Below are 16,464 nucleotides of genomic sequence, written 5' to 3'. Positions count from 1 at the left end.
TTATGCCAACATTATGGAGTGAAAGCAGTCATCTAGCTAATGTTCATTAAGTGCATACAATGTGTCATGTGCTGCTAAATGGCAATGATACCACAGCATTTAACAAATGCTCATTATGGTAGTGACAATTTAGAAGTATCTTGACTGGGTGCAGTGGCTCATGCCTATAATCCTAGTGCTTTGGAAGGCTGAGGCAGGTGGATGACCTGAGGTCAGGAGTCCGAGACCAGCCTGATCAGCATGGAGAAATCCCATCTCTACTAAATATACGAAATTAGCCAGGTGTGGTGGCGCATGCCCATAGTCCCAGCTAATTAGGAGGCTGAGGCAGGAGAATCACTTGAACCCAGGAGGCAGAGGTTGCGGTGAGCCGAGATGGTGCCATTGCACTCCAGCCTGGGCAACAAGAACAAAACTCCACCTCAAAAAAAAAAAAAAAAAAAAAAAAGGAAATATCTCATTGCATCCTTCATTCATTTGTTCACTCACTTATTCAACAAACACATATCAAGCACCTACTATGTGTCTGCCACTGCTATATAATTGGAGTTAGTTATAAAGCTGAGAAACAATCTGATGAGGGAGGGAGGCATGTTAGCAGGAAGCCCATGTGAAGACTGAGCTAGATTTGAAGAACGGGAGGTGGGTTCAGGACACACAGCAGGCACGGGAACAGTGAAGCTGAGAGAGCACTTGCACTTCTGCCAGCAGTTCTGGATGGACATTATTTTTTTCTACTTACAGATGTAAACTTCTGGCAATTTCTTCTTTAAGCAAATCTACCTGTTTTATTTGTTGACAAAAGTGCAATTACTTTTACTTATTAAGTAGAAGGACACAATTTTCATTTTTGAGATTTCCTCTTGTTCTTCTTTACAAAAATGTAAAGTAGTGGATCTGTGTTCACATAGTAAGTATATTAAGGGAAAATATTACTTATGTTTGGAAAACTTTAGTTTCTACCAGGAAAGTAAAAATGATAAGATAATATTTAATATGAATGGGGAGGCTGGGCATGGTGGCTCACACCTGTAATGCTAGCACTTCGGGAGGCTGAGGTGGGCTGATCACCTGAGGTCAGGAGTTGAGACCAGCCTGGCCAACATTGCAAAATCCTGTTTCTACTAAAAACACAGAAATTATCTGGGCATAGTGGCAGGCACCTGTAATACCAGCTACTTGGGAGGCTGAGGTAGGAGCATCACTTGAACTTGGGAGGTGGAGGTTGCAGTGAGCCAAGATTGAGCCATTACACTCCAGCTTGGGTGACAGAGCGAGACTCCATCTCAATAATAATAATAATAATACGAATGGGGAAATTATAGATTGTGAAATTAAAGAAGGCAAAGAAAAGAACTTATAAAATGTTTACGTCATTAGAACTAAGGCGATGACATGGTTCTGTTAACAAATGTACTTTGAAAAGTGTGATTTTTTTTTTTGACCAGTATTTAGAGTCTGTTTTCTGTTTAAAAATCAATTTTCCATAACAGGGAGGAAGCAATAAACGTAATGATAACAACTACCTGGATAGCTTATTGGCTCTTGGGAACCAGGCACTGTACTATTACCTCATTTAATTCTCACAGAGCTCTATGGAATAAGCAGGCAGATAAGCCCAGTTTTACAGATGAGGTAACTGGGATTTAGAGACATTAGTTTTCCAAGGTCTAAGCTAGTTAGTGGCATTACAGGAAAGACTCAAACTTGTCATCAGAAGATCTCTGCTTGAACACCAGAGGCAGGAAGCACTGACTCTGACCTTGAGAAGGTCAAGTAGCTATTGGTTAATGGGCAAGTGGTCATAAAATGTCTCTGCTATCTGTAAATGTCTTCTAAAAAGTTGTATTTAAAAAAATACATTCTGGTGAAGGGGAGGAAGGCAGCAAATCATACTGCTATGTGTGTACTTATGCAACAATCTTGCATGTTCTTCACATGTACCCCAAAACCTAAAAGGCAATTTAAAAAAACTAAAACAACAACAACAACAACAACAAAAATATTCTGGATATGGATGGTTATGTTAATTGTACAATAATGTCAAGGTATTTATTACATATCAAATATACCATTAAAAATAAATAATGAAAAAATACATTCATCATCTCTGAAATTCTGCTCATAGTTGAAAGGCTACACAGAAGATTTTGGACCTGATACAAATATTATAAATATTATTCTTTCTGTGTGATATGGTATTCCATATAAAACTCTTCCTAATGGTCTCAAGTTTCAAAGGATTTAAAAGTCAACTAGCCACATTGTGACATTAGGAACAAAATCCATTAGTTTAGAGTATAGAGAGGATATTAACAGTGAACCTTCTTCATGTAGAAATATTTGATAAAATAACAATTGCCTACATTCAGGATAGTGTATTATATACAAACTAACATCTTGATTGCATCTTTTTAGTAGACTTTGTGGACAAATGAAGTTTGCTTTCCTGTATGACCAAATTATTTCAATGAAAAATTAAAGGAAATAGATTAGTACATGTGAAATTTGTATCTAAAGCTAAGTCTTTCTCCATGGGAAGCTGGAAGAGATTTATTTTCCATTACCAGAGAAATGTTTTTCACTACAAACACTTTGCATAGGGTCCACACTTGCTATTTTCTTTCCTGGCCATCTGCCTTTTTTTCCTTTTTTTTTTTTTTTAATCCAGATTAAACTTTTTTTGTGTGTGTCTATATCTTTATAAAATCTTGCACAACAAAACTATGAGGAAGCCTTCAGAAAAAAAATTAGCTAACTCATAAACATGGAACTCAAAAATGTGTCATTAACATGTTGAACGTCTGTATCAAGGCAGCCAAGAAGAATTGGAGGATGATTTGCACTATTTTCCCAATATCGTTCAGACCTTGGAAACTTGGAGTACAAAAATAGAAATTTTATCAAAAATGGGAGAGAGTAAAGATGTTTTTACAGTAACGTGAATTTTCAACTATTTTGTCACTAACAGAAGCTCATACTGCTTATCAGTACCATTCAAGAATTTTAGATTGAGACAGCTAATTTAATCATCTGACTAAATTGTTCCAAAAAATCTGTGAGGATTTCAGCTCCCTAAAATTCCTTCTGGGCTATGTTTTATAAATCAAAAAACATAGCCCAGAAGGAATTGATTCTTGTGCTATCTGATTTATTTTCGCATTGTAAAAGACAACTGGAATTATGGCAGATTACTTGGAAGCAGTTTCTCTGAAGGACTATGGGACTTGAAAATTCAATCTGAATGCTATCACCAAAAAAATTATTGGGAAAAAAGTAATGAGAACAGGTATTTGGTTTATGGACATAACATCATAATCCCATGACCCAAATCACATTTCAGCATTAAATTTCCACAAGCCAAATATAGCTCTATTACTTGAAAGCTCTTTAGCAACTCTTCGAGGCAAGCCTGCACTTTCTAAGAATATGAATTTACAATTAAAATGAAGTGGACTGTCGAGCCTTTTTAAAAATTTGGACAGTGTATGCAAATACACTGATAATTCTGATACTCTTGGTCAGAAATCCCTTTGCACTAAGTTTCAATAGAGGAGATGAGAATGGAAATGCTGAGGTAACAGAAGTTTTTCCCGCTAACTTAAGTCTGGCTTACAGGAATAATTTTTCAAATGTTAGTACATTTAAAAAATACTATTCTCATACTCAGTGCAATTTTGATTAAATGGTTTGTACACAGTTTATACTACAACTTTGGTGTCTGTCATCTAATAACTTGAAACCACAGCTTAAGTTTATATTGCATTGGGATATAAAACTGGCATCATTAATAATCACTAGGTATTACTTTTTTGGCTGAATCAAATTCTGTCACTAGAAAGTAAAAGGGTATTATTCTTCATTGGAAATCTCTATGTGTAAATATCATATGGTCATTAGAAACAGGTCTGATTCTACTACATATTAAGGAAACAGCTGAGTCAGCAGCTTGCAGAGTAAAATTTATGATTATACAATTTCTTTTCTCAGTTCAACAGAGGAAAAAAGCTGTTGGAAGCAAACAAAACTAAAAGAGATGTGTCTAAAATAGCTAGACGCAGACAAATTCAGAATTCTATTTTGGTAGTCATAATATGTACAGGAAAATACTTCTAGATAGATTTACACTATGATTTGACCTTCACAAGTCATACTTTTCACTGTGAATGCAGTTTACTGAGACTATGCTTTTGACCTTGAAGATACAACTTAGAGTTTTATGTCTCTTAGCAAACTTATCGTGCCTCTGGTACCACAATTGAGTTTATCTAAAATTATCATCATGTGTTTAAACTGTTCTATATTCCTGTTTTAATTATTTAGCATCCAAGAACAAGGAGAGAACAGTTCCTCTTATTGCATAAGTCTCAGCTTTCTTAATGCAGGATGTCCCTCATCTGAAGCTGGGACTGAGGAAAGAGCTGCATTGTACTGCAGCCTCAAACCTTGCTACAGCTTTCAGGCTTAGCATTCAGCTGAGCTGAACGGAAATGTGCAGGGGCAACGTATTGGTCTACAGGAGCTAAGGCTTTACTGAAGGAGATTGTAATAGTGTAAGCTCCTTTCTCCTGGACAATAGCTTGTTTAATTTTCATTTTATTTATATTGTTTCTCTTAATGATTAAACAATTTACTCTAACAAAATAGCCTTGGATCCTGTTTTGCTTTCTATTTCCTCCCTCTGACTTGCATTTAAATGAACTTTATGCCCTTCATTTTTCTTGAGGATAGCAACTGCACTTAACAGCCTTGAACGAGTATACCAATTCACTGCAGCTGGACATTCTTAAGCTACTCAACTTTAATTGTCCCCAATTCTTAACTCTACTGTAATGCAATAGTATTCAAAAGCCAGGGAACACTTTCGCCAATTAGCAGAAAGGAAAAGAAAAAGGCAATGAAGCAGAACTGAAATCAAGAAACACTAACCCAGCACCTCGAATCTAAGTAACTTGAAATTAATTAGACTTTGACAAGAGAAGCTGTGTTTCCTTACCTTGGATGTGAATAACTCTGTCATGATACAGAGTATAGTTGTCTGATTGATGATCAGCCCAGCAGATTGAAATCAGCACCAGAAGAAGTAGACTCTTCATCTTTATAGCCCAAAGAATCTTCTTCACTGTGAGAGCATCACATACAAAGAGGCTTGTGAGATTTGGAACCCTTTGGAGTGTTGCACTGCACAACTTATTACCGCCTTATCATCATAGAATGGGTCTGTAAAAATATTTAACCCAATCTGTTCAGAAAGTTACTGTGGCTGTCTTTGAGAGCTGAAGACGGCAGCTTTGAACAATTCCAGCTACCATCATGTAGCCAGAGTCCAAATAGTGTTTAACTCTATCTTTGCAGAATTGTAAATCTAGACATTTAAAACACTGTAGTTTTGATATAGAGAATTACAGCAAGTAACAAAGAGATGTGACAAAAACATACACAGACTTAAAAAAATTTAAGCCTCTGAATTTGCAGCATACGTTAATAAAACAGCAATGTGTTATAGCTCTATATAAGAACTTATCACTTGGTCTAATTAGAAACTGAATCTAAAGCCAGGGCAAATAATATTTGCGTGAAACTTGACATCATCATTCATGTCACATTTACATGTGGCTTCCTAAGCAGGTTAGACTTGCTTGTTCCAAATAGAAAAGAGGACAAAAAAAAAAGTGCCCGATTAAGCAGAAGCAGCACATTGGTCACAGATTCACTTACCATCTTAAATACTGCTTGGGTCTATGGTGAATAGTTGAAAATTATGAACAAACTAGGTTAGAGTTGTGTACGCTACCACTGCAGTCATCCTGATTGATTTTTCATTCATTTCAACCTAAAATGCTGACGCACCAACTTAGAGTGCCAGGTAGGGTCTCTGCAGTCAGCAGAGCCTCGGCAGCAGGGAACGTCCCTGCCAACCTCCCAGGGCAATTAGGCAAATGAGAAGCTGGAACAGAGACACAGCTCTAGTCCTAAGTGAAAGAGGCAGAACCATCACTTGCCTTTATTGAAAGACCGATGTGATAAAAGGGGACATAACCTCTTCCCTCCCAAAAGTTGGTCATTGGAAGGACCAAAAGTGATTCTTAGTGATACGAACCTTATAACCTTTGCAGTATTTGCCAGGGAAGACTCTCAGTGGAGTGTCTTGGTTTTAATGTGGGAGCTGACACAAAAATTAATAAGGGCTTTCTTTTTCTCTCATGCACACAGCAGCCTTAACAATACTGGCTATTTTTAAAACTGAAATTGCACAGCACTGGCTTCTCACACTAATTTGTTTTTTCCAAGAAAGCCTGACTCCCTGGAATATTTATTAAAGAGCTCTGAGTCTGTTCCTGGAGGTCCTAGTAGGCAAGCCTCTACTCCAGAACCTAATTCACTTATTCACAGACGTTCCCCAAGTCTCGTCTGAGTCTAAAATATGTCTCTGCACTTTCCCCTGTGAAAATGTGCACTACTGTGATGCTGGTGGCTTTAGTCTTTCACATTTGCTTTAAAGTTTTTCTTTTTCTTTGTTGTATCACAGAAAGAAGATGGTGGATAAGCAAACAAATCGCAACATTTATTTGTCCAGGAAACCAAGAATGTTAGCTTCAAAATTCTCCCCGAATTACCGATCTTATTTTCAGAAGTTTGCTTCCCTGTTCCAAGAACTTTTTTGAAACGCTTATGTGTTTGTTTGTAGTCACTGACTTTTGTCCATAGGATTACAGTTTAAAATATTACCTATTTTCAGCCCAGGATTGTGTTTTGGGTGAGCAAATATAAAGGTGACCTTTTGGAGTTTGAAATATAATTGAGATAGCTGTATACACAAACATGAAACAATAGGCAAACAGGACCAGAGGTGTGAGGTGCTCTCTGCATGTAACAGGAATCAGAGAAGGGGGCGTTGTAAAGGAGAGAGTATAAAGAAAGTGTGTAATTGAATAATCCATTACAGGAGATACTGTAGCTGAGGAGTCAAGATGAGCAAAAGTGGACAGTTTGCTAAATGTTCACATTAGTGTGCATGTATAGTGTACTTTATAGGGAATTGTATATGATACACACACTAGGGTAGAGTTGCGCATCCTTCCACTTCAGCCGCCCTGAATTTCATTCATTTAAAAAATATATGACACATATATCGATATATCCCCTTTAATTCCCTACCACAGTATTTAAAATTATACCGCTAAAGGTTTATTCCGATGAGTTAGAGTACTGGCTGTCCAACAACGTAATTTACAATTGCAAACATCCTGAGCATTTGTGAGGGAGTAGAGGCAACAATCAATAATAAAAACAAATTCTTTCCATGGGGTGTCTACTGTTCGCCAGGACCATGTGCAGCATTTTGTCTGCAACGGCTCATGCATTCTTTAAAACAACAATGTGAGACAAATATTTCCGTTTCTTGGGATACAGACAGTAATCTTGCTGGAAGGTGCACACCTAGGAAGCGGCCAAGTTTGTATTTACCTTCAAGCATATTTAATTTGCTCTTTTTTTGCCTTTTTAAATTCAAGTTCCTTAATTTTTAACTACTATAATTTAAAACTTTGACTTGTGTTATATGTAAAAATAAACATTTTCCCAAATTTTACATATTGAGAAGGCAGTCAGATGGTATTTTTCTTGACATGATTTGCCCTGCCTCATTTATAATACCACTCTGGTACCGTGAACAATGTCTTGGTGACTCATGTGTGTGCACACATATACAGAGACATGATACACAAACACAGAAAGATAGATACATACCATCTTTGAAAAATTTAAGTAGGCTGGGGGCGGTGGCTCATGCCTGTAATCCTGGCACTTTGGGAGGCCATGGCAGGTGGATTGCCTGGGGTCAGGAGTTCGAGACCAGCCTGGTCAGCATGGTGACCTGTCTCTACTAAAAATACAAAAATTAGCCGGGCATGGTGGCAGACACCTGTAATCCCAGCTCCTCAGGAAGCTGAGGCAGGAGAATCACTTTAACCCGGAGGTGGAGTTTGCAGTGAGCCGAGATGGCACCATTGCACTCCAGCCTGGGCAACAGAGCAAGATTCCACCCCAACAACGAAAAAAATAATTCAAGTATATTGGTCAAGTGCAGTGCTTTGTGATTCGAGGCCTCTATCAGTGAATACTTTGGAGTACCCTGTGCTGGCATCAATGCAATCCAGGTAGGTGAGACTGGAAATGATCTTTGTTACCCTGGCAAGCACAACAACCATCTCATCAGTAGATATGAAACTAGAAAAGTGTACTTTAGGGTCACAGTCTTCAAAAACAAGGTGCTGCACACCAGACTGAGGCCACTGAGGTCAAGGGCTGTGCCAGGGGTTTGTGTTCTGGTCCCAGGAGAAAAGGACAGCTCAGACATAGTAGGTGGTCATGTGAGTGAACGAATCTGAGTCCTGCTTATTTGCATTTTGTAATCATGCCTCCTCTCAATGTCTAGGCTTGTTAGGTAAAAATTCACATTTTTGATGTGAGTTAAAATTTAGGCAATCTGGGAGACTTTTACACAACCAGCTGTTATTAACTCCTGAATTACTGCTCTCAGTTCACCTGCAATTAACACATTGAAGATCTCTTTTACAAATCTTGAAGCTCAAGCAGCCAGCTTCAAGATGAATCCAAACTGAAATATCTATGTTCATAGTCAAAGACAGATGATTGGAATGTCATTTTACAGTCCTGCTTTGTTGATAATTGAACCACGATTTAGTATATCTTATTCAACATGAAAGAGTGATAGTTTGATAGAAATGCAGATATATAAATATCAACAGTCTAATACCAAGATGATCGACTGCTACATGGAAGTCTCTACTACATTATCATTATCATTATCATATTAGGTAATGGGGAGATACAACCCAGTGAAAGGCGTGTATGCTGCTTTATGTGCCTTGAGAGCTAACACTGCATACTTCATGAACTGCTATCACAAGCTAGGCACTGGTCTTCCCACACTGAACTGTTATTTTCCAGAACAACTCAGTGGAGGTATGTTGTTAGACACATTTTACAGTTCTAGAAGTGGAGTCTTAGGCTGGTGAGGTACCCAGCATGAACAGCAAAGAGCTAGTAGTCTGGGCAGTGTGATCCCAGAGACGCATCATCAACTACCATTATTGTTGTCCTGGGTCTCCTGACAAGTGCTTTCAGCTCTCTCCTAGCCAGTCTTACAACTCCTTTAATGCTTCATGGAAGCTGGAATTTTCCTTGTCATATTGCATAGTTCTGTGAAAGTTCAAGCTACCAAGTCAGCTAAAAAGCTTTTCTGATGCCCTGGACTGGATGTCCAGCCAAGGACCTTTTCATTGTGGTGAGCTTTCAGTCTAGACATGGGCAGCCTATTGTTCCTCTACCCTGGGCATGTTCCTTTGGCAATCTGACAACCTGGGAAAAAATCATAGACTAGAAGGAAGAAAAGTGAGCTCTATTCTGCGTCTCACAACCAATACATCGGTTCTCAGTTTTTCACCTACAACATAGAAATAATGACAACTTCTCCCTGGTTTAAAAGTATTCTTGAGCAAGTATAAAAACCACAAAGACTGGCCAGGTGCAGTGGCTCATGCCTATAATCCAGCGCTTTGGGAGGCTGAGGCAGGTGGATCACGAGGTCAAGAGATCGAGACCATCCTGCTCAACATGGTGAAACCCCGTCTCTACTAAAAATACAAAATTCACTGGGCATGGTGGCAAGCGCCTGTAGTCCCAGCTACTTGGGAGGCTGAGGCAAGAGAATTGCTTGAACCCAGGAGGCGGAGGTGGCGGTAAGCCGAGATTACACCACTGCACTCCAGCCTGGGTAACAAGAGTGAAACTGTCTCAAAACAAAACAAAACAAAACAAAACAAAACAAAAACCCCACAAAGACTAAGATATTGTTATTAAATTGGCATGAACAACCTCAAACTTGATCGATTGTTATGGATAAATGTGAGATAAATAACAAATCAAGGACATCTTCATCTCAGAGACAGATGAATCCTCCCATAAATCTGCTATTTGGAATGAGTTCGTGAGTCACTTCCCAGCAGTAGCAGCACTTGGAAACTGTTAGAGAATGGAAATTCCTGGGCCTCAGCATCAGAAACTCTGGGGGATGGGGCCCAGCCATCAGTGTTTAGCAAGCTCCTTCTCCCTCAGTGATCCTAATGCGTGCTCAAATTTGAGAGCCAGTGGTCTACGTTTTTAAGATTACTGGGTGTTCTTCATCTATGTGTGGGTTTGAGCTTCTGAGACTACCCAGTTCTTGGAAATAAAGCCCTGCTTATGTTCATCTTTCCTCTCTCCACTTTTCTTCATTTTCCTTTTTATCTATAGTACACATGTATGTGTGTTTTAACTAAAAATGTTACTTTAAAGCAGTGGAAAGGAATGCATATAGCATATTAGTTATTTTCTAAAAATAATAGGTAGATGGGTGTTTTCTTTTTATTTTACAAACTCTATATATTGTTGTTACATTTATAAGAATTAAGGCAGATATGTATAATCAGAAAGATTCTCATCCACAAATGGTTAACAACTTACACAATATATTTGTTATTAAAGAAGATTATTTGCCATGTTTTATTTTCTCTAAGGTTAGCATAATTGTCATTTTCCTGACAATCTCAGAAATGTCTAACACTGGCTGTGGACTTCGGATGATTTCAGCAGGACAGTGCGGGTCCCTCAAAGCATCTCTCTGGACCTGCTGCTCTTCTCTGAAGCCAATACGACTGCCCTTATGGGCTCATTATCAAAGGATAATGGAAATTGGGTAGAAATGGAGTAGAAAACAGAAAGAAGATTTGAGGGGATTTTAAGAGAGGAGAAATAAAGAGGAAGAAAAGACTACTCAAAGATAAGAGGACGGGCAATAAAAAAGTAGCAAAGGAATAATAAATGGTGAATATTTGACATACTGCCTCTAAGTTTGAAGAAAATAAAACACCACAGCAAAATGAAGACTGAATTACAATTCTCAGATCCAAAAACTTCTTAACATGACTTCTCTAGGAACAATATTTGTTACAGAGTTTAATATCAAGTTTTTCTTGCAGAGATTTGGCCAGGAATGGAGAAAAAGATTCAGTGGCAGAAAAATGAGCAAGTCAACCATAGACTTCCAGTCTTTTATGGATGCAATATATACCACCATATTTGAGTGATATAAGGACACATATTTCAGTTAAATATTTATTAGACTTGTCAATGCCTGCAGTTATTGCTAAAGGAATCTCTAAGTATACCTTAGCCACTTACATAGAAACTGCTTAGATTTAGCCCAAGTCATTTTTAAATGACTGCTTTTTGGAGTATCACTTAGCTGTGAATGTTTCCACAATTTACTTGTGGTTTCTTTTCTAATTAAAGATCTCAAAAATCCCACTTAATCATGAATTTGTATCATGCATATAAAAACTGGGAGGCAGAACCTAGGATCCTCAGAACTCAGAAATCTGCATTCTTAAATTTATGAATAATTTATATTTCTTTTTCTCCTCCATCTTTTGAAATCAGCCTGTTTCTAACCTGTTTCCCCACCACATTTTCAATTATTTTTCTAACTTCCTCTTGTTTTACTTTCATGCTTTTATTTATCCATCACCTTCAAATCTTTCCAGTCCACTCTTACATAATTTCTTCTTTTCTTTTCCCTACATTTCATATTTATTACATTATTTGCTATTTGACGTGGTCATAGGATTACTTATCGTAGAACCAGGCACAGAGTAAAGAGAATAACTACTTACAACTATACTAGGAAACAGTAATATGTAAATTGGAGCTATTCTGGGGATATGGGGAAATTTGGCAATGGGTCCAGTGGAGGAAAGGAAGAATTTAGTTTCATTCTTCATCTTCCACTTTTTAGCTGTGTGACTCCTGAAGAAGTCATTCAACTGCTTTAAGGTCAAATATTTTTTATCTGTCCATTAAAAGAGTTGATGTCAAATGTCCAAGCTCTATGTTAGTTGTTATTACTATGATTTAATTTTTTTCTTACTGGAGATACCAGATCTTCTACTTAGGATGCATTTTAGGACTGTCCTCATCAGCAAATAAATTCATGGATTTTCAGAGAGGTAATATCAATAATGCTTGTTTAAGTAGAAATTCAATTGACTTACTGTTTTTGGCTGTTGCTTTTTGGTAGCTCTCTCTCAGGGAATATTGACAGAGTTTGGGGCAAACTCAGCAATCCTTCACCTAACGAAGTGCATTTGCCCAAGCTGTTCACTGGTGCCTTGGAATCAGCTTTAGATAATCCTCGAGATGGAGGTTAGACTTCTCCAAAACCAGTTTTTTAAGTGAATTCTGCAGTTGTTTTGTTTGTTTATTGATTTTCTAAAACAAATATAAAACGCATATCTGAGCAAAGGCACACATTGTATTTTGTGTTTATATTGCTAATGTCTGCAGCTTTTTATCAAATATTTAAGGCATGTGGGAAAAGCAGTACATACACATACTAATAAATGCAGGGACCACATATTTCTTGCCTCTGAGTAACTAAAAGTCTGGAATACCTACAGATAGTATGCAGCATGTTGCTGTAGTATTCTCACTATCTACTCAAAAATTTTTCAGTTATGTGAGACTTCATATAGGTTTTGATGGGCATGTGTTCCATAATTAATAGTCTGTTTCTGGACCAGATGGTAGAAAAAGTTAATAAAAAAAATTAAGCAATAAATTTTGATGATGATGGTGACATTAAAAAGAAATAAACCTCTTATTTTTCCCTGTGTTTATCTCTGGAAAACTGATCCTACTTTTTAATGCCGTAAAATAATAATTTTAACATAGAACACTAAAAACTGGACAACCAATATGAATATTACATTGTGATGCTATTAAAATGCATCTTTCATAGGCTGCAGAAGAGGACATCCATGTTCTATTGCTATACATAAAGATCATCAAAAATAAAATCACTTCATGAGCAATTCTTAAGACAATTAAATCTGTCAGAATATAAATGAGCAATGCTGCCACTTCTCAGGCAAACTCATAATTTCTTTGTGGTTTAATATGCTAAATGCTGCCATGGTATATTGGCTTCATAATAAATACTCTTTAATGGGTATGTTTGTTAGACATACTCATATAGGAGAGATACCATTTTATAGATTCACTCGTTCTTGATTCTATGATCAAAAATCTGAGTAGCATCAATAACGAAGCAGTTTTCAATAATATGAAACTAAACCTTTAAGATATTTTCCTTAATGTATAAAATCAAATGAATCATTATTATCAGTAATAATAAATTAATTTTGACCACTGATAAGGAATTGGCACTAAATTAAGAACTCTACAAAGGTATACATGCCTAATTCTCTAGTGAATTGCAATTTAAATAGGATGAACCTAAGGAGACATTTTAAAGTGATCAGAAGGCCCCTTTTAATCAATTATGTAAAATTTAGTACAAAACATTCTAAAGAAATGTTCTGGGAATTATCGACAGCTTAGATTGCTATCTCATTGTTTCTTATCAAGCACAAATAAAAAAATGAACAAAAACAAAACAACTCTCATTTAAAATTACTCTTTTACGTCATTTTATTTAAATTAATTAATAAATTTTTTATTGAGACAGGGTCTGTCTCTCTCACCAAGGCTGGAGTGCAGTGGTGCGATCATTGCTCACTACAACCTGTACCTCCTGGGCTCAAGTGATGCTCCCACAGCAGCTCACCAAGTAGCTGGGACCACAGGCATGTGTCACCACACCAGGATAATTTTTTGATTTTTTGTAGAGTGGAGGTCTCCCTATGTTGCCCATGCTATACGTCATTTGAAAAATAGACAGTAACTCTCCTCTTCATATTACCATGTGCAAATATGAATAAAATTAAGAAGTTTTAGAACCGCTTTTAAATGTAGGTTATATAAAAATGAGTTTCGACTCTAGCTCATATGCACACAACTAAATGAATACAAACTTTGTATTATAGGTTTTATTATTTGAAACAAGAATTTTTAAAATAAAACTTCTAGCAGTAAGGTTTATATGGTTAGGAAATTGATTATTACATCACTTTCAACTAAATGCATTAGAAAATGTTTCTAGTCAAGCCAGCAAAACAATATTTTAAGATTCTATTTCATTAAAAATCTTAATATCTCTTTAAAAGTTCAAAATTTCAACAGCTGTCAGTTACACATTACATTAACACTGGATCTAAAAATACCACTGCAAGTCATCTATATGACATCTTTGGTACCATCATAAACATGGCAGCAACAAGTTTTCTACATATTGCAAAATCCAACACTAAGCTCACCAGTGCAACCCACGTGTCATTCTAAAGTAGTTAATGAACAACAAGAATCAGTCAACTCACACGTATTTCAAATGGTGACCAGAATCTGAGAAGGTATAGAAAGATTTAAAATATGTGTCAATTCTGATTTTTGACTACATACAATGGAAAGTCTTATGATCATTGCTTTATTGTGCTATCTAATTATACTGTCATAATACAAATAAAAAATGTATGCATGATTTTAGCAGCAGAAACGTCCATTCTTTCCAATGCACTTCATATAGTCTTCATCTTTTTTGGCTGCCTCTTTTCAGGTATTTTCCAAGATCCTTAAGAAGGTTTACTATTTGTCCCCATCCTACATCAAAACATCACCTCATCAGAATTCAGTTCATTGATTTATAAGTAACAAAGTGTGTTCCAGCCAAAAGGGCTGTGTCTACACAGCTCAAAAAAGGGAAAATATAATATCTTATAATTAACTTAGCAAATATTGACAGATAAGCTCATTAAATTGAGTTTCCAAATTGGTTTTGTGATGTAGGATATAGCCCAAGAATTTATCCTAATAGGTTTTTAAATTAGAATGATCTTTGAAGGTGTCTTTTAAGCTTTTAAAACAAAAGCATTCTCATTTACAACTTCTTTGGTTGGGGAATTTGTTCATCCTGAAAACACACAAAATCATTCAACTTTTATAGGCATGGAATCTTAGCTAGAACTGACTACTAGTCTTCAAAAATATCTACATAATTTGTAGCTTTCTTTTATGAAGAACAATGGCATTTAAAACTTTTATGTAAGTATCAGTCTTGCCACTGACTCAGAACTAAACAATCATACATGAATGAATTACATAACAATATGGGCACTATTATCCTAACAATGAGGGAAGCTGGGTGTAATAAGTCTCAGGTTTTACAATATTCTAAATTACTGGCTCTACACCTCTCTCACAGATCCTCGTGTTCACCCTGGCTCCAAATTCCCATAATTAGAGTTACCAATACATAGTTCCCCAATTTTTTTTTTTATTTTTAAATTTCAAATGTGATCATGGTTTTGTGAAGTTTTATGGTAATGAGAGCAGTGTAGAGGTGGCAGAGTTCCTGGGTGAGTACTAACAAAGCTAAGAGGAAAGGGGTAGCCACAAAGAACTTTTGATATAAGTATTAAGACAAGCCTAATTCTGATATAAAAGTTTTAACTACCATTGTTCTTCTCTCTTCCGTAATGTTCCTAGAAAGCAATGGTAGTTCCCCGAGCAATTACATAAAAGACTCAAATCCTCATCAGTGTTGGGCGAATGACGGTAGAAAATAACATGCTTACAGTTGAGAATGCTGTGACCGTTGAATAATCTCTTACACCTCGTTAACTTTAGCAGGTACACCGATGCATTTAGATCTAGGTGATGAAGTGTAATCCTAAAATTACAGAACCTGGAAAGCAAGGGAAGTGGTGACATTGCACACCTCTTCAAAAAGGAACTGCTGTCTAAAAAGTAGAAGCATCTCACAAGCACAGCTGCCAGTCATCACCCTCAGAGGTTAGTAACAAACCTCAAAGTAAGTATTGATGAGCACAATACTGCAAATACTGAGAGAATACGGACCATATAAATGTCATGGGAAGTGTAATGTAGATCTGAGACGGACTTCTAAAAGTGTGCATTCTCAGTAGTCAATTACTTAATAAACGGGGCTCCTGGTGCCGCGCGGTGGCTCAAACCTGTAATCCCGCCACTTTGGGAGGCTGAGGCGGGCTGATCACGAGATTGAAGAGATCGAGACCATCATGGCTAACATAGTGAAACCCCGGCTCTACTAAAAATACAAAAATTAGCTGGGTGTAGTGGCTCGCACCTGTAATCCCAGCTACTCAGGAGGCTGAGGCAGGAGAATTGCCTGAACCCAGGAGGCGGAGGTTGCGGTGAGCCGAGATGGAGCCATTGCACTCCAGCCTGGCTCCTGGCAATGGGAGCAGCGGGACTATGTCTCAACAAACAAACAAACAAACAAACAAACAAACAAACAAACAAAGAAACGGGGCCCCTACCGCTGAGAAGAAGCAGAAAAGACCATGAGCAAAAAGAAAGAGGAAGAAGCAAACTGCAGGAGGAGGAGGGGGCTGAAGGAGGATGAAGATAGCAACTGGGAAGAGGCGAAGGAGTAGTGTTCTTCAGTGGTAATGAATACCTGCAGAG

General features: G+C 37.2%; 1 protein-coding gene across 1 annotated transcript in view; it reads right to left on the bottom strand.

Annotated features, from left to right (window-relative positions):
* HAPLN1 (hyaluronan and proteoglycan link protein 1) overlaps positions 1-16,464 on the bottom strand; it is an 82,829-nt gene that overhangs the window by 29,436 nt on the left and 36,929 nt on the right. The window contains exon 2 of the mRNA XM_003920783.4: positions 4,997-5,122. Within this exon, the coding sequence (XP_003920832.1) occupies positions 4,997-5,122 (126 nt within the window). The remainder of the gene's footprint in view (positions 1-4,996; positions 5,123-16,464) is intronic.

This window comes from Saimiri boliviensis, chromosome 1 (genome assembly GCF_048565385.1).
Source record: "Saimiri boliviensis isolate mSaiBol1 chromosome 1, mSaiBol1.pri, whole genome shotgun sequence".
In the NCBI taxonomy this organism is placed as follows: Eukaryota; Metazoa; Chordata; class Mammalia; order Primates; family Cebidae; genus Saimiri; species Saimiri boliviensis.
This window is presented reverse-complemented; position numbering and strand designations above follow the sequence as displayed.